Raw genomic sequence first — 18,994 nt, 5'->3', positions numbered from 1 at the left:
CTGCATGAGAGTCATCCACAAGGGGACATGGCCATGGAATCAACCTCGGGATCTGATGTGACCTCAGTAGAAGGTCTCGCCCAAAAGCAGCACCTATGTGCAATATTTCAACAATGCAGCATTGGTGTGTGAGGTTCTATCTTTATGTTAAAATCTCTGGACTAAGAATTGAATCCACAACTTTTTGACTTGGGTGAGAAATAAAGAGAAAGTTTTGAAATGTCATACCTCAAAAGGCTTGCAGAGGAACATCGTTTGTCTTGGACAACCACCTTGTGGAGTTCCAGAAGCAGCTCGTGGATTTTCTCTGCGCCTCTTGCTCTGTACGTCTCAATGTGTTTGGTTGTCAGCTCCAAAAGCTTCATATTGGTATGAAAAAGCCTGCAGGCAAAACACGTGGCCATTGCAGTTTCCATCTTATCCCCAGTGAGCACCCAAACATTCATACCTGCAGAGTGCAGGGCTTCTATAGTTTCTGCAGCTTGATCTTGGAGCCTTGCCAAAGGGAAAAAAAAGGAAAACTATCAGAAATTTGATTTGTAAAAATTAAATGTACCAAGAATTAATTTGCATTTTTTCCCTTTATGGACAAATATTTATGCCTAAAATCGCTGCAGTTGTAGTTATTAACCATGCCTATTTCTGTGTTTCCAGTGGATATTTCTCCAATTACTACCCAAAGCAGAAAGCAGATTAGTTATTTACTGTAAATATAAAAAAGGCAGAAATATAAAGATCACTCAGATCGGGGAGGAGGAAAGCTACAGATTTAGGACAATGAGTCTTCCCCATAATTTGGAGACAATCATTCATTCACTTGAACTATTCAATCTTATTGAGTCAGTTTAACAGCACAGAAACAGGCTCTCTGGCCCCACTTGTCCATGCCGACCAAGATGTCTATCTAGCCCTATTTGCCTGTGTTTTGCCTTATCCCTCTAAAATTTGTTTATGCATGTACAATTATGTTTAAAAGAAGTTTAGACATCGACATGCTTCCTCTAGCAGTGCATTCCATAAACCAACTATCCTCTGCATGAAAGTATCCCTCAAGTCCCTTGTAAATCTTTTTCCTCTCGCGTTAAATCTAGCCTCAAGACTGCCCGAACCTGGGAGAATGACCGATCATCCACATTATCTATGTCCAGCAAGATTTTATAAACTTCCAAGAACACCCCTTAACCTCTGATGCTCCAGTGAAAACAACCCCAGCCTATCCTGCCTCTCATAGATTCTATATACTAAAACTCTTGTTTGTTCCTGAACTACAGCCAAAACGGTACACGATTGCGTGACAATTTTAGGCCCATCTTACTCACCGTTGTCCCTTTGGTGCTAATGGAAAAAGTTTCATTGAAATCGGCGTCATATTTTTAAAGTTATTCACATTTTAAAGTTTAAATCTATTTCTTAGGGAGGGAGGGAGGGGGTGGAGTGGAGGGAGCGGGGAGGATAATGGGGGTTGAGGGGGATGGAGTGGGGGGAGGGGAAGGAGGGAGTGGGGAGGGGTTGGGGAAGGGGAGAGTGAGGGGAGAGGGGAGAGTGAGGGGAGAGTGAGGGGAGAGGGGAGAGTGAGGGGAGAGGGGAGAGTGAGGGGAGAGGGGAGAGGGGGTTGCACCAATGCAGGAGAGGTTTGGGCCCAACGGGTCCGATTTCTGTATAATATAATACAGTATAGCACAGGAACAGGCCTCTCAGCCTACGATGTCTGTGCCGAACATGACAGTTCTGAATCCAAACTATCAAGTCACTGTGAATGCCATGCATCTTATTCTTCAGGATCAGTTTACCAAGATGGACCTTGTCAGATGCCTTACTGGCATCTATGCTGTCCACATCAAAAACATCCTGCACTCTACGCTCAATCAGCCTTGTCACCTCTTCAAAAAACTCAATCAATCCTTATAACTCACTCCCTAGTCCTGGTAACATCCTGGTAAATCTTCTCTGTACCCATTTCTGCTTAATGACATCATTTGTACAGTTGGGTTTTCATAATATAATGCCTGACCAGAAGGATCAACTTTAATTTGTATTTTAGATTAATACCCCTGTAGCATTATTTTATATTTAAACACTTGGAATACAAAGGTAAAATTTTGTTGCCACCCTTCTCTCCCTCACCTGACTCATCTGCCAATCGACCCATCCTTATTGGGATCCACCACTTACTAGCTCTCACCCCACCCCTTCCCATCACTTCTTTTTTACCAGTTATCTCCCCTCTACCCCATCAGTCCGAAGAGGGGTTCTGACCTTAATGTCATGGTTCATTTCCCTTGAGAGATGATGCCTGATCTGCTTCGTAGGATAGGAGGACGGACTGCCTGCAAGTCATAACAGGCACAGACACCATTTGGTTTAAAGAAGGAAACTTTACTCGAGGTTATCCAGATAACCTGCACCCTGATCTCTGTACATAACTGTACCCAGCTGACTACAGCTGATCACATTCCAACACTTTAAAGGTCATCGCTTTCACTCAATACTCAATACTGACGCAGAGTTTAGAATTTTTTGATTGTCTCTCTCATTACATCAATTTCTGATTCAACAGAGGAAGGGCATTAGCAATTCAAGGAGGAATATTTCAGAATGAATACATCCTGAAATAGGCTTAAATATAATGATTCATGAAATAAATATTTGATGTCTGATGTGATGCTCACTAGATTGATTTTAACCAGCACCTTCCACCTAACAACGGAACAGTGCAGCAAGTATAAAAATAGGAATTTTTGAATGAGCTGCATTTCAATAGTTTGAAAACTTGCCTTCAATCAATTTTTTTTCTGATCAGCAAGTTTTCCGAGAATTTACATAATATTAACTACTTCAGGGAGTGGTGGTTGGGATGTTTACTCATAATTTACGATCAAATATTGAAAAATCCCATTGACTTTCTTTCCAAATATGGATTGATTGAAGAAAGAGCAAAGAACTACAGAGGCTGGTTTACACAAAAAGACACAAAGTGCCAAAGTAATTCAGCAGGTCAGGCAGCATCTCTGGAAAAGTTGGGATAGGTGACGTTTCAGGTCGGGATGCTTTTTCAGACTCTTCTTCTTCCACCACAATCAGTCTGAAGACGGGTCCCAACCCGAAACATCACCTATCCATGCTGCCTGATCCACTGAATTACTCCTGCACTTTGTGTCCTTTTATCACTTGATTGATGCTGACAAGGCCAGTATTTACCACTAATACCCAGTTTCCTTGGAGAGGCATGCTAAGGCACCACGATAGGTATTTAAGAATCAACCAGACTGGCGTTTGTGACTCCAAACCTCTGCAAGTGTTCCTAAGTACGACAAATTTTGATTTCTTAAACACAAAGTGTTGCATTTTGGGAAGTCAAACCAGAGTAGGAGTTTCACAGAGAACGGTATCAAATATAAACTTAAAATATTGGAAATACACTACGGTTAGGCTGCATTTGCAAAGAGAAAACAGAGTTAAATATTGGTTTGCAATGTTCTGAAATCATTGACTTGAAACATTAACTATTTTTCTGTTCACAGATTATATTGCCTCAAGTTTCTGTCCTTTCCAATGAAAAGCAATTAACAAAGGTTATTTCAAGGTCAAGGACAGTTTGTCACATGTACCAATTAAGGTACAGTGAAATTCAAATTACCATACCATTTGCTATCCACATGAGAAAGCCATGTATGTTTTATCACCAAACCATCATCCTTCACCTTTTAGCTGATAGATGAAATAGTAATAGAGAAATGCAGTCCAGCTAGAAGCATCCAAGGACAAAGGCTCCGAGCATAGAATATACAGTTGCATTATTAATGCGACTGTTCACTCAAAAGACTTACTTGTCCTCCACTGCTGTTGCTCCAATTAAATGTAAACCATTTTCAATGTCATCATAAACTTCTGCTAGCTTTTCTTCTCTGTCCTTTAGAGCCATTTTGGCAGCATGAAGCTGTGCACTGATCTGGTCATATTCATTCTGAGTAAGTTCCTTATAAGCGACACAGAGTGTTCTTAAACCATCCTGGAAATATATAATTGCAACACAAATCATGCATCAGGTATTTTTAATCATTAAATTAAATGTTATACATGAATGTAAATCACAAATCACTTTGTGGATTTTTTTTGTTTAAATGTCTTATTTTACTGCATTTTGGGCAGTTCAAGATAAACAGATTGCAAACTTAACAGAATGTGTACATTCAAACTGCTAGTTGCTAATTTACTGGAAGATAAGTCAGTAAAGCTATCCAAATGGAAAAAAAAAATCTGTTCTTTTCCACCCGAGATGAGCACTTTGTCTTCATAGCATGAAACCTTTTACAAACTACAGTATATGTAGAACAGTAGAGCATGGAAACAGGCTCTTAGCCCAACTCATCCATGCCGACCTAGATGTTAATCTAAGCTGGTTCTATTTTCTATTTCTGGGGGAAATTAAAATCATACAAGGAAAAATAAAATAACTTTTTTTCCTGAAAAATCTTCAACATATCTTCAATTTAAGGAAGATCTACTCAGCTTTAGGAAAATGTTGTTTTTGCTCATCTAAAACACCAGTCTTATCAGGAACATGAAACTTAAATACAAGTCTGCAAGCAATTGAGATATTCTTCAAGTTCAACCACTTTCTTTGGAGTGGTGGAGGAATTACATAAAGATGATTCCATAAAGTATAATGTACAACAAAGTAGCTTTACCTGAAAAGTTCATTAATATTCAATTTTATCACCTTGTCAAATTTAAAAAAAGAAAATTTCAATACAAAAGCCCAAATTAAATGTCAAGAAAATCATTTAGAAAGACACTTTAGAAGACCAGGTCTTACCACAGCACAGCGTTCCACATGTAATTTTATTTCCTCTTGTTTTCCAGCATTCACCCTTGGAAAAACGGAAGAATCCGCTCCCTTACAGAAAAGGAAAATTCTTCCTACGGTACAATAAAATAAAGATACCAGAAGTAATGGATTAACTTTTGATAGGAACTAGAACTTAAAGAATTAATGCAACATACAATCTTCTGGAGGGGTTAATAGAGTCAGGTGATAGAGGGATAGTTGGAAATAACCATGGAGGCAGGGAGATGATAATGGCTACAAAAGGGTGCAGGTAATAGAATCTGATAGGAAAGGAAGGTGAGAAAAGAACCAAATAAGTGAGGTGCACTGAACATCATCCATACGATGATGGACCCATTGCGTTCCATATTCCCACTATTCCCATTTGCCAATCTTACTGTTTAGGTCCATACTTCATTTTCTACCAGATTCCATCATCTGTGGTCCTTTGTTACCTCCACGTCAGCTTATCGCTATCTTCTCCTTCACTCCGCAACCTGACTCTAGCTGCCCTTCCTCACCTGGCTCCATCTTGTCGCCTGCTAGTTCTTGCACCATTCCTCCTCTTCACCTCTTTATACTCGCTAATTCCCCTTTTCCCTCAATCCTGATGAAGAGTCACAACCCAAAATGTCCACTGCCCATTACCCTCTATAGGTGTTACTCAACTCATTGCACTCCTCCAGATTTGTTACTTCAAATTCCAGAATCAGCATTTTTGTCACTATTAATGAATCAATTATATTTCAATCAAATTTTGCAAAATAAAGCAACACATCTACCCATTATTTGTACAAAATGTTAAGCAATAATTTATTTATATTCTTGCAGATACAGTTTTTACTATTATCATTAAAAGCACATTACCTGAATGATCTTTCACTATTACACTCATGCGTCGGCGAACAGGATCAAAGCTAAGGATCTGCAGAAGTTCAAACCTGTAACAGGATCAAGTATTTTTTTTACCCCAAAAATCAAACTCAGAACAGTTGACACACAGCAAAAAGCAAAGTGCCGGAGCATCATAGCAGGTCAGGTTGCAACTGTACAGGATGCATGAGGGGTAGAAGCTTGTCACCTCAGTGCGACAAGCTCTTAGATGATATTGCAATATTATTAAATCAACTCATATGTAGTAAAACAAACTGATTAAATGATTATGGATTACAATAAAAGGGAGAATAATACATACATTTCAACTTCCTCGTCTCCGTTTTGTACTTTCATCCAATTTTTCTCCATTCCTTGGAAGGTGAAGCCCAACCTATTATGGAAGAGTCAAGACTTTAATTGGTCATATGCACATATACACATTGTGCTTTCTTGATACACAAGGAAGATTAGGCCTCAGAGCTACTCAAGAATTAGCACCAGTGGATTATCACAAGAAACTTCAAATATTATGTGACAACTTTCATTTCAGATTTGGGCCTCCTAAACTGCTCCAATAGGTCAAAGAAAGCTCGAGGAATAGCTCTTGTTTCCAGCTAGGCATGCCACAGCAGTCAATATAAAATCCAGCTGCTTCAGATGACCACCTCTTCCTGCTGATATCAGAACAGGACAGTTCTGATACAGGATAACCCATCTGTAACATTAACTGTTTTCTCACTCCACAGATGCAACTTGATTTTTCTGAGCATTTCCAGCATTCTTTTATTTCAGATTTCCAGCAAAGGCTGTGTCCTGCATCTCAATTACAGCATGCCTTCCATCTACGATGTTCCACATTACGATTGTATCTTTTCATGCCTTGCTTATTTTCTGTGCGTACTTTGGTTCCTTCCTGCCAAGTACTAAAGTAGACAAACATAAAATGCTGGAGTAATTCTGTGGGACAAGCAGTATCGAGAGAGAGAGAAGCAATGGGTGACATTTCGGATTGAGACCCTTCTTCAGACTCAAAACGCCACCCATTCTTTCTCTCCAGAGATAATGCCTGTCCTGCTGAGTTACTCCAGCATCTTGTGTCTATCTTCGTTGTAAACCAGCATCTGCAGATCCTTCCTACACAAGTACTAAAGTAGGTTGGCGTAAGGACAAAGTGTAAAGATGTACCCTCAATGTTATAATAAAAAATCATTTTGAGGAAGTGACCATTAGGTTATAACATCGCTACAGAAGCTACCTGACCTGCTGAGTGTTTCCAGCTTGCTCCTATCAAAAATTGAAAATGTTACAAGTTACAAATACAAAATACAATAACAAAATACTCTTTTTGACCCCACTTTAAATGTCTGGATTCTTACGTTTTAGCACCTTGCACTAAAGCAACTTCATCAGGAGAGGATGAGATGTACATGCAATGGATCCCTTGCTGCTTTACCAAGCCGTCAACTTTGTCCTCGACTTTTATCTGAACAGTGTGGCAGAGACACAAAGCACGAAAAAACAGCTCTTCTTTTTCCTAAAAAGCACATTCATTGCACCAAAGATGAGCTTTGAACCAACATTCATGCTCAAATTAAAAGATATAACATGCTACTAGTTTCAAAACATTTTAGACAGTCAAAAAGGATGATTAAACAAACTGACTTCAGATCGATCCGAAAGGTCATTTACTTTATTGCTTAAACTTTATTGCTTAGATAAATTATACTGGTTTGAAACAGACAGTCCCCATTGACTGAACAACGCAAGGCCCAGAGGAATTAATGCACCTTTACCCAGATTCACTCCCCCTCCTGCTAAAAGGAATTTGGAAAGACACAGATTACATAGTTTGTCTCTAAAACTGCTTGTTGTTGCCTTAAACGTAACTGAATGGACATATGAAAGAATTATACACATCGTTGGGATAGTAAATGCAGATCAGCTGTCAGACATAAGTAATATGCCAAGTAGTATAACAGAAATGACCAAGAATCATAAATATGTTATCAAGTTAAATGAAAAGAGGCAATACCTAAACAGCTGAGGGATAGGTTTGAAATTGTTAGCAAATCAATTTAAACTATATTTAAAGTTATAAATGACAGCAAGATGCTTTACCTTTCCAGCCATTCCACAGATTCTACGATGGAGACCATCATTTGAAGAAAGGCCATCTACAACCGACAATTCAACTCCGATGTGTTTATACTTGAATCCATCTATACAACACTCAATAAATTCCATGTTGTTCTCCGTCAGGGTTCCCGTTTTATCAGTGAACACATACTCGATCTGCAAGCAGTAGGGTGGAAGTGGGGAGAGAATACATACATTCACAATCTATGTCAAGACAGGAAGCACTAATAATTTTGGGACAATATATTGAGCTGTCTACAGTGAAAAGTACATACACTATAAATAGGAAATCAAATTTTTGAGATAGATTTGAAAATTAATGCAACATAAGATTAAAACTAGCAGAATTTTTTTTAAAAGTTAAAACACAGCAGGAAACATGTTTTACACAAGATAACCTCTTCGGGGTCTTTTTTTTGCAGATAATTGTTAGAGTTGCGGAATCATATAGCACAGAAACATGCCCTTGGTCCACCAATTCACGCATTTACCATTAGATTAAAAATAAGATCATCAAAATGAAATTGTATTTTAACCTAGTAAAATCATATGCAAGTTAGTATAAGAATGTGCTCACAAGACTTTAAATGGCAAGTCCACAATAAAGATACTTTCACAACAAAATCACAAAATAAACAGGAAATGTTCTCTGATACCGACCTGTCCCAGTTCTTCGTTGAGATCAGATGTGTTCACCAGTGCACCTTCCCCCAAATGATCATCATACATATCTTTATCCCATGTAATGAAGTAAGAACCCAAGAATTTCTGCATCTCCACAGTGACATACATGGAGACAGGAATAATGAAATTGAAGAGTACCATGTAGGAGAGGAAGTCGGTGAACATCTTGATAAACTGTGAATATAGATCATAAGCTTACTGTTTGGAAACAGCTGGCTGGCTGGCTGCCTATTTCTCCCCATATAACACATTTTTTAGTTCTATCCTTTTGTCTTAATGCATATAAAAATTGCTTGATCAACCAAGGACTTGGTCAATCATGGTTGTTACTTCCCAACTGTTTACACATAAAATTTAAAGAAACTGAAGACAAATGTTAGACAGCAATCAACTCGAAACTTAAATGTAACCAATTCAGTCTCTGAGTTATTTATTATTGCAACTATATGCGTTATCTGGCGTTTAGCAAAGCCTGTCCATGTTGATAACTCTTTAGATCAACTCCATTCAAGACAAAGTTTAATTTTACCATACATTATATAATGTTACATATTTTATATATAAAAACATTCAACAGCAGCAGTTTCCATACATTGATACTTTTCAATACAGATCTTTTTTTTTTTATTGTGCACTGTATCCTCTACCAGTTCCTTTGTGAAAATTAAATAGGAAAGATTACTGAAAATTGATTTAATTGTAAACATTCAAATAAACAAAAACAGTACCACAAGTGTAGGAAGGAACTGCAGATGCTGGTTTATACCGAATAGAGACACAAAATGCTGGAGTAACTCAATAGGTCAGGCATTTCTGGAGGAAATAGGTAATATTTTGGATCTAAAGAAGGTCTATGTTTTCTATGTTTCTGTGGTTCCGGCCTGAAGCGTTATCTAATCCTTTTCTCCAGAGATGTTGCCTGACACGCTGAACTGTCTTTTTTGCTAAACCAGCATTTGCAGTTCCTAACTTCCTAACTTTTCTTTTAAAAAATGATTTTGTGGGTTAGGATTATTAGTGTCTTGAACATTTGATATAATGTTAAGTTCATGAAAATGTAATTCCGATTGAACTGTGGAAATGAAAAGAACACAATCAGACTGCTCTAGATGTCAACTTCTTTACATCGGCAAAACCAAACGTAGGCTCGGCGATCGTTTCACTCAACACCTTCGCTCAGTCCGCCTTAACCAACCTGAAATCCCGGTGGCTGAGCACTTCAACTCCCAGTCTGACCTTTCTGTCATGGGCCTCCTCCAGTGCCATAGTGAGGCCCACTGGTAATTGGAGGAACAGCACCTCATATTTCGCTTGGGCAGCTTGCAGCCCAGCGGTATGAACATTGACTTCTCCAACTTTAGATAGTTCCTGTCCCTCTCTTCCCCTCCCCCTTCCCAGTTCTCCCTCTCTCCACCTATATCCTTCCTTTGTCCCGCCTCCCTGACATCAGTCTGAAGGGTCTCGACCCGAAACGTCACCCATTCCTTCTCTCCTGAGATGCTGCCTGACCTGCTGAGTTACTCCAGCATTTTGTGAAATAAATACCTTTGATTACCAGCATCTGCAGTTATTTTCTTACAGAATCAGTAAGATGGTTATTCACCCTTAACTACCAACGAGCAAAAGTTATTGTACAAAAATCATCACCATTCTATTTAATACAAAGCTTCCATTTGCATACAAAGACAATGTTTTAAATGTACTTGCCTTGTTTGTATTTTTTTCTTTTAAGCTATACCATGGTTCATCATTTGTAGGATTAAGTTGCCAGATGTACTTCAATGTAGTGCCTACCAAAGATTTACTGACCAATATGCCCAGATATACAATTAAAAATACATTAATAGACCTGCAAGGAAATGGCAAAAATAAAGGGAAATTAAAATTATTGTATCAGGAATCTTTGAGAATACAACATGAACCATTATTGTGTTTAATGTAGATACTTCTAGTTTCCATTGTCCCTTGCACAGTTACCCAATCTGTCCTGTTGTTTCGCTGTTCAACATTCAGTACTCTGAAAACTTAATACACCTGGTTTACTATTGTATCAAATTCTCTGCTGCATTCTAACGCATTATTCAGTCTTCACTTGAGGCATTTCTCTCTGCTTCTCCTTATTTCACCTATACCTATTCAATTGTTATTAAAATTCACAATCTACAATATGTGTAAAAACTAACCTGTCAGTAACCTTCAGGATCTTTATTAATCTCAAAAATTTCCCCTTAAAAATATTGCACAATAATGTCCAAACTTGAGTCAATTTCAGAACATATATGCCAACATGTTGTGGCAGAATTACAAATTTCCACAAAAAATGTTTATGTTGGAAAGATAAACCATTACTTCTCCACCACTGATCGTTTCTGTGACTTTCCTTGGTAGTTCAATGCCATTTTGGTTTCCATCCCAGTATATATGGAAACACCTGCAATCCACATAATAGATAAAGAAATGTTTTTCAGTACACGCAAGCACATAATTATTGAAAACATTTGAAAAATAGCTTTAGTTCTGGAGTATACAGCCTCGCAGAGAGCATAAAGGTTTCACAATGAAGCAGATCTTCTAGAAAGATTAAACATAACTGAGGGTTTTCTAATGCTTTACGTAAATACAATTATGTTCATATTTAGGCATACAAATTTACCATATATCTTGTCAGTGTTTTTCAAGGTCGCTCCTCTCAGCAGCAGGTTCTCAGGACCCAAAGATCTAACATAAATAGGCAAAGCTCAATTTCAGATTTAAGGTAGGAAATAATCTGAACAAACAGCTGGAATATCTCTTGATCCAAGTCAGTCAGGAACTTGGGCAAGAGCGTCTGCACATACTTCTGAAAACTTGTCTTTGACCAACCAAGCTACTCAGTATCTGCAGACATATTTTAAACACCCCATCACTGACTGCTGTAAATGAGTACAAGTATAGCAAAGCTGTTGCATCCCATGGTGCAAAGGATTTGTATTTTTCAAGGTGGGTATAACTGGATGAATTTTAGTCAGCATAATTGCAGATTTATCTGCATAAAATTTATATTGTACTGTAGGAGTATTAATAATCAAACAAATATTCCTTTAGATTGCACTATGAAGCTTTCAAAGCTAACATTTGATAAATGGGACCACCAATTTGGATTACAATATCAAATAAAATTTTCGGCAACGTTTTATTTTTGAACTTAAGAGAATACATACATCCAGATAACTGCGTTTAGAAACCTGAAAGTGTTTTAATTCAACAGTCATAAATTACATAAGTAAAGAGCAACCATTCACATGTAACATTTACCTTGCAACTGGCTCTTGTTTATCACTGAAAACATGAATTCGTCCAACAAACCTGAAATCAAATTCCACATTAGTGTTTTTTTAAACCCAAGAATTTGATTTTAAATACAAAAGCAAAATACATCTTTCCTTGAGAGTAATGGCAGTTGCCAAAATAATGCATTGATGTGCTTCTGTTTCAATGACTGGATCAGTCACTGAATTAAAGTGACCTCATCTCAAATTCCCAAAATTTGCAATACACATACCAGTTTGTTTTGGACGATGGCGAGACAATAAACATTTCGGGTGGCATTTAACCAATTTTCAATATTACCAAACAAAACCACGGAAAATGTATACACATGCAGCATCAGAAACAACCGCCTACGGATGTGGCCATTCAATAATGATTTGCTATGGAATATAATCAAATCAATCTGTTGCAGCTCATATTTAAACTCGACCTCAAAATACACCACGCTAAAAATGATTTTTTTCCCGTCTTTATTTGCATCTGACCTTGCACTTTTACTTTCAACCCTGGTTTTGACATTTACCACAAAGCTGTTTTTTCCTGTCCGTTGGCACAACTGTTAACATTCTTGGTTAAGTGGAAAAGTTGTAGGTTTGAAGTATTTTCCAAGAACAATGAATGAGTAAAAAATGTTAAAGCAACATTGAGGGAGAGCAATTGCTACTCTTTAGATGAGACATTGACTGAACTCCACATGCATGATTAGGGTATGAAGTTCTTCTTGGGCATGGACAGTATTAGTGCAAATGCAAAAACCAAACCATCAAAAATATTCATCACATTTTCCATCTGTAGGAGCTTGTCGTGGTCAAATTCACTGCTGCATTTGGTTATAAAGGAAAGATGCACAATCTTTAAAATAATTCAAAACTATAGAGCAGATAGTTCTATAAACTATAGAGCATCAAGCATGTCATGAGAATTAATGTTTTACTGTTAGAAACTGATTTATGATTTCTGCTGATTTTCATCATTATGCCAGTGAAATCTTGTTTTTACAAACTTCCTCTTTCCTTTCCATCACATGAACAAGAAAAGTCCATTACCCCATCCCCATCTCTCACCCAGAGAGGGTTTCATTACTCCAAATGGCCACTATTCACTTGGCGCATGGAGAGCTATAGTCAATTGCAGGAACATAACAGCTCATCCCAACCTTTCCTACAATGAAGTGCAGCTTAATAGGTCACAATGGGAGAAGGGAACAGTGCTTTATCAAAAAAAAGTGCAAATGATGGATATCTGAAATAAAAACAGAAAATGCTTTAAACCCTCACTCAGCAGGTCAGGCAGCCTCTGAGGAAAGAGACAGAGTTTATGTTTCAAGTCGTAAATTCTTGGTCTGAAGAGTCTTTGTTTTTTCTCACCAAATGCAACCCTTACAAATTAACTACAGTTTAAGAAAAACAAAAATACCATGAAGCTGCAGCATTTTAGTTCTACATAACACAGTACTGTAATAATACTGATGCATGGGTTCTCCAGATGTGTCTGTAAATAATCAAATTCTCGAGAAATGAATCGATCTATAGAACTTTCTTGATTTTATATTCCTTGCAATCACAGGATCTTTTACACTTTTCGCAACATTTTTTGCAAACACTCAGTTATATGCACATACATATCCAGGTCTCTGTGCTCCTGCACCCACTTTACAATTGCATCTTATAGACCACCCCACTTTATCCTTCCTTCAAAACATCACTTTGGACCACTGCATTAAATTATGTAGGGATGCATTCACACAACGCATCAGCATAAAACTAGATTCCTTAATTATTCTCCTCAGTTTACAATACCTAATTTCAAAATTTATTGATAATACTTGCGTCCATCCAAATACAAAGAGAATCCGTGGCTCCTGTACCAACCCTCAGAAAAAATACCTATCTTCCATCACCCTGTAAATAATTCACTGGTCGATTCCCTGCCTGAGATTTATTTTGCATCTACAATGCTAATAATTTGCGACTGTTGGCAACACAAAGAAAAAGGTAATTACATGCAGAAGAACAGAAAAAAAATGAGTAGACGAATGTGGAGATGAGTTAATCTTGCAGTCATCCCAGTAATTACAGAATTCTCTAAAACTGGGCATAACTCCCAAAGACTACTACAGTCGGCTCCTGAAAGATGAATCATGTTTGAGATCGCTCCAGTAAACATAGTCTTATTGCAAGGTTGGAAATTTACATTAAAAACAGAACCACAATAGCAAACCAAGTGTGAATATTGTGAATAATATGTCAACAAATAAAGAGTGCTATTTAAAATCCTACATCCCCTACATGATGTGAGGGGATATTTAGTAATAAATCCTAATGTCAGGTGGATCCTCTGGGGAAGAGAGACAAAATATTATCATATTATTATTGAAGTATAACAAACCACTGACAGAATAAGTCTGTAAGTTAATTTACATGGACAGGAAATCTCAGTTGGTGAAAAAGGTTTGGGTGATTAAATTATCACATCTACTAGCATACGAAAGGTAAAGAAATCTTTCACAAACAAATAAACTAATGAGGAATGAAAACAAGTGATCCTGGTTTTGCTCCCATGTTCTTGGAGTCAAAGTCATTGAGCTATACAGCATGGAAACAGGCCCTTTGACCCAACTCATCAATGTCGACCGACTTACCTAACTGAGCCATTTGTCTGTACCTAGCTCATATCCCTCCAAATCTTTTCCATGCATCTACCATCCAAGTGTCTCTTACATGTCTTCATTGCATCCTCCTCTCCCACTACCTCGGATAGGTTGTTCTGTAAACGCACCATCCACTGAGGCAAATAGTTGTTCCTCAGCTCTCTTTATACCTTTCTCCTTTTACCTTAAACCTATTGTCTCTAGTTTTGGACTCACACTACCCTTGGCTATGCACCCTACCCATGCCCCTCATGATTGGTATGCTCTACAAGGTCACCCCTCAGCCTCCTACGCTCAAGGGACAAAGTCCTAGCCTATCCAACCTCTCCTAATAACTCAACATCACCACATCTGGTAATATCCTTGTAAAGTATTTTGCACCTTTTCAGTTAACCGCCATACTTTCTATAGAAGGGCAACCAGAATTGTCCACAGTACTCCAAATGTGACTTTACCCACATCTTGTGCAGCGATAACATGTCACAACTCCCGTACTCAATACCCTGACTGATACAAGCAAGTGTGCCAAATGCCTTCTTCATCACGATGTATACCTGTGTCGCCATTTTCCAGGAACTATGTTTCGCATGTCTAGGTCCCTCTGGTCTACAACACTTCCCAGGGCCCTATCATTTCTTCAGCAGTTGGTTTATTTTGATATTCAACACGATTACATCTGGTCTGTATCAGTATCTTGGTCAGTGTTGGCTCTGCAACTCAAAAACATTGCTCTTTCATGTTATCCAGTAAATTAACAATTCATCAAAATGTCTACTGAACTTTTAAAACACCAAAACAATTAGAACACAAATGTAGGCATGCCTATTGACAAAAGCTTCACTAACAGATCATTCCTCACTAACACGAACGTAGAGTATAAACACAGACCATCTAATCCACGTTTTGTTCTCAATTATGGAAATACAATATTTGATCAATGACTTCAATGCTAATGGAAACTCATTTCTATATGGCTGCAAAGGAAAGGTATTTGAACAAGCTGCTAATTTACAAAACCCACAATGGAACCAAAATTAAAAATTAAAAACATATCTCAGAGTGAAAGGTCTCTGGTAAATTAAACCTAGACCATGGTACCAGAGAATATCATTCACAACAAGTGTAACCACCACAACCAACAAAATGCAAAACTTAGAAACCAGATTTAATCAAGTTTCAGAATAGATTCTCAGAGGAAAGAAATAGATAATTGTACAGAATGGAAAAAAATGGTTTAGATGCATCTCTACTGCTTCTCTTTTGCCCAGAAAACAGAATGAGCACAGGTTCCATTTGTGAACTTTTTATTATAGAGTGTATAAATAATTTAGTAGGTCACAATACTAACAGCCATCAGCTATCAGCCATCATAGAATTAAAATCGCCTTTGGCTAAAATTAAAAAGCTTTTATTGTTATTGACAGCAGCTCTCTCAAGAGCACTTTTAATATTTTGGTCACATTACACTAATACCTGTAATACACTAATACAGGTTATTTAAAAAATAAAAAATTTCCGGGTAAGATATCTTGAGAGCAAAAAAGCACCATATAAATAAAATTGCATTTGTTATATTTGGTATCATACAATTTATTTCAAGCAATTGTCTTTCTGGAAAGAATCAGCACTGCATAAAAATCTGAGATAGAAATAAATTATATTGTCAAGATTTATGATTCTATAATCTTTTATGATGAATGCTAAGTAAACAAAATTTGGCAAATATAATCACCAAATATGCAAGCATGAATCACTTGACAATTTACTGTTAGTTTATAGGAAATCAAACACTAACAACTTCTGACACATTTTAAACAGTTTGTGGTTGTAATCTTTTCATGGGAAAAATACCTGTTCACCTTCACACAAATGGGAAAACTTCTTTGAAGCCAAATTTCTATCAAAAAGGATATTATATTTCATAAAGTGAAATTACCGTTATCTGCAAAGACAAATCTGACTGTTTAGTTAGAGCCTTAACGTTCTATATTGCAAGATTCTGACCACAGCGCTTTTCCAGATTCTTTCTGTCCATTTTAGTAACAACCATTTTTCCCTCTGCCTCACACCATCTGCAACTGAAACACTCCTATCTACATAACTGACTATTATCATACTCGCTCAGTCAGCCTTCAATCCCCCTATAAAGTAGAACTCATCCAACATTTTGCTAGCCATATTCCAGACTACATTTATCCATCACCAGTACTTGCTTCAATGACTCTGGTCCACCAAATCCTTAAAATTCAGAAACAAATTAATTCACAGTCTTCCATGAATTTTGAGGTTTTCAGTGTTACAATATTCAAATTAAGATTTTTTCTCTTTTTACTCTGCCTCTTGTATAAATCTGCCTTCACCTCATCACTGGTGACAGAGCTGTCAGCCATAGAAGCACCAAGTTCTGGAATTCTTTCCCACAACTATTTTGATTCTATAATCCTCTTTAAATAGTTTAGAGTCCATTTGTGCCTCAAGATCCTCCTGTGAAGTGGTTTGGGATGTTCCCTCACACAAGAATTGCTACATAAATGCAAAGTCGGTGTAAAAGGAACCAATTCATTCCCGAGGTCACCCTTCATGTGGTAAGAAAATATACAATTACTATATTCAGCCAGTTATTTATTATTTTCAAAACAAAAAGATCAATAAATATTATTGGCACCACCTCCTTAGATTAATGAATTACATTACATATATGGTCCCTTTTGCTTGCCCACGCTATGCCCTCATTTTTGTAAATCCAATAGCAATAGCAAACAATTTCCCAGTACTCAGTCTGTGGTTTCCCATTGGTATTTCTTCTTTAAGTTGTTTGGAGCAGTGCATCAGATTTCTACTGCCCAAAGAGTGGAAGTGCTTTCGGATTTTGCTGTTGAGTAGTCTTGTTCTCGATTTTTCCCTCAAGAGATGAATGCATTTCTTTAAATGTACTCATCAAATCATTTATTTTTATATATATTTTGACCACTCAACCCTTTTATCTCCATCAAGGTAATACAGGAATAACATGTGCATCTCAACTTTATGAAGCTGTGTTCTTCATCCATCCAAGGCCAGATCTTCGTGAGGTAGTACATAAAATTGAAAACACAGCTGATTATGTCTAGCAAACATAAAACAACTTACTTATAAAGGTCAGGCTGAGGTTGTTCACAGTCAATTCTGGCAATCAAAGAATCTATTTCCTTGTCGGTACGGAAGGCATTGGTGTCCGGCACAGTAACATATGTCTGGTGAAGAAATTTTCGAAAGGTTTAATTAATATGTAAAGAACCAATTAAAAATTCTTGCTATTGTGGGCGTGCAGCGTAGGTTTACTAGGTTAATTCCCGGAATGGCGGGACTATCATATGTTGAAAGACTGGAGCGACTAGGCTTGTATACACTGGAATTTAGAAGGATGAGAGGAGATCTTATCGAAACGTATAAGATTATTAAGGGGTTGGACATGTTAGAGGCGGGAAACATGTTCCCAATGTTGGGGGAGTCCAGAACAAGGGGCCACAGTTTAAGAATAAGGGGTAGGCCTTACTGAGATGAACTGAAAAACTTTTTCAGTCAGAGAGTTGTGAAACTGTGGAATTCTCTGCCTCAGAAGGCAGTGGAGGCCAATTCTCTGAATGCATTCAAGAGAGAGCTAGATAGAGCTCTTAAGGATAGCGGAGTCAGTGGGTATAGGGAGAAGGCAGGAACAGGGTACTGATTGAGAATGATCAGCCATGATCACATTGAATGGCGGTGCTGGCTCGAAGGGCCGAATGGCCTCCTCCTGCACCTATTGTCTATTGTCTAAAATATAAATGAATCAAGTTGAAAGACAGTTTAATGGCAATTGATGTTACAAAATTTGGAAGTTGGGGATATTTGGCAAAAAAAGTGGCTGATAACCAAGGAAACCACAGAATAAAATAATAAGTAATTCATTGTCAAAAAACTGGCACCCCAGCAGGGAGAGTGCACAACTGTTGGACAATTTGGTGCTTTTAAGGATAAAATTATGGAACCATGAAAATTTAAAGCACAGGAGATGTCCATTTCAGAACTTTTGTTCCAGATAAATAAGGATGCATCTGAATAGTAAATCTAATCAAACATGCTGAGCAACTCGCACAACAATAGAGGCAACAATTGTTTACATCAATTTATATGCATCTTTAATTCTGTAAAATGATTCTGATGTTTCACAGATGCATTTTAAACTAGCAAAAACAATATTGGGATATTAATCCATTAGATGGGGAGAACATAAAACTAAGTCTCCTCCATATTCTATTTGTTGGTTGAAAATAGCACTCTGTTATATAATGGCCTTTTCGACAGGAAGGAACCAGGGGCACGCTTCATTCCGTTCTAAAAGACTAGAGGCAAAGCAAGACAAAAGACAAGACAAAACAGCATGAATCCTCAACTGTAGTTTCAAGCCTGGTTAAAGATTGGTGCTATTCCCTGGGTTGAAATTACACATGTGAAACTCTGATAAATTAAATTTTAGATAATTACTGGTTCAG

General features: G+C 37.5%; 1 protein-coding gene across 8 annotated transcripts in view; it reads right to left on the bottom strand.

The window, feature by feature from the left end:
- Window positions 1-18,994, bottom strand: part of atp11c (ATPase phospholipid transporting 11C (ATP11C blood group)) — a 92,844-nt gene that overhangs the window by 30,139 nt on the left and 43,711 nt on the right. For all 8 annotated transcript variants that reach the window (XR_013548149.1, XR_013548150.1, XM_078412214.1 and 5 more), the window contains exons 7-19: window positions 17,613-17,716; window positions 11,819-11,869; window positions 11,178-11,242; window positions 10,874-10,955; window positions 10,232-10,373; window positions 8,501-8,698; window positions 7,823-7,996; window positions 7,081-7,238; window positions 6,024-6,095; window positions 5,696-5,769; window positions 4,817-4,920; window positions 3,828-4,009; window positions 229-495 (exon numbers count right to left, since the gene is read on the bottom strand). Coding sequence is in view for 6 of the 8 variants with exons in the window: in XM_078412214.1 (XP_078268340.1) it covers window positions 229-495; window positions 3,828-4,009; window positions 4,817-4,920; window positions 5,696-5,769; window positions 6,024-6,095; window positions 7,081-7,238; window positions 7,823-7,996; window positions 8,501-8,698; window positions 10,232-10,373; window positions 10,874-10,955; window positions 11,178-11,242; window positions 11,819-11,869; window positions 17,613-17,716 (1,673 nt within the window). In the remaining 2 variants the exon portion in view is untranslated. The remainder of the gene's footprint in view (window positions 1-228; window positions 496-3,827; window positions 4,010-4,816; window positions 4,921-5,695; window positions 5,770-6,023; window positions 6,096-7,080; window positions 7,239-7,822; window positions 7,997-8,500; window positions 8,699-10,231; window positions 10,374-10,873; window positions 10,956-11,177; window positions 11,243-11,818; window positions 11,870-17,612; window positions 17,717-18,994) is intronic.

Source organism: Rhinoraja longicauda, chromosome 15, assembly GCF_053455715.1.
Source record: "Rhinoraja longicauda isolate Sanriku21f chromosome 15, sRhiLon1.1, whole genome shotgun sequence".
Lineage (NCBI taxonomy): Eukaryota > Metazoa > Chordata > Chondrichthyes > Rajiformes > Arhynchobatidae > Rhinoraja > Rhinoraja longicauda.
Note: the sequence above shows the minus strand (reverse complement) of the source record. Positions and strands in the feature narration are given on the sequence as shown.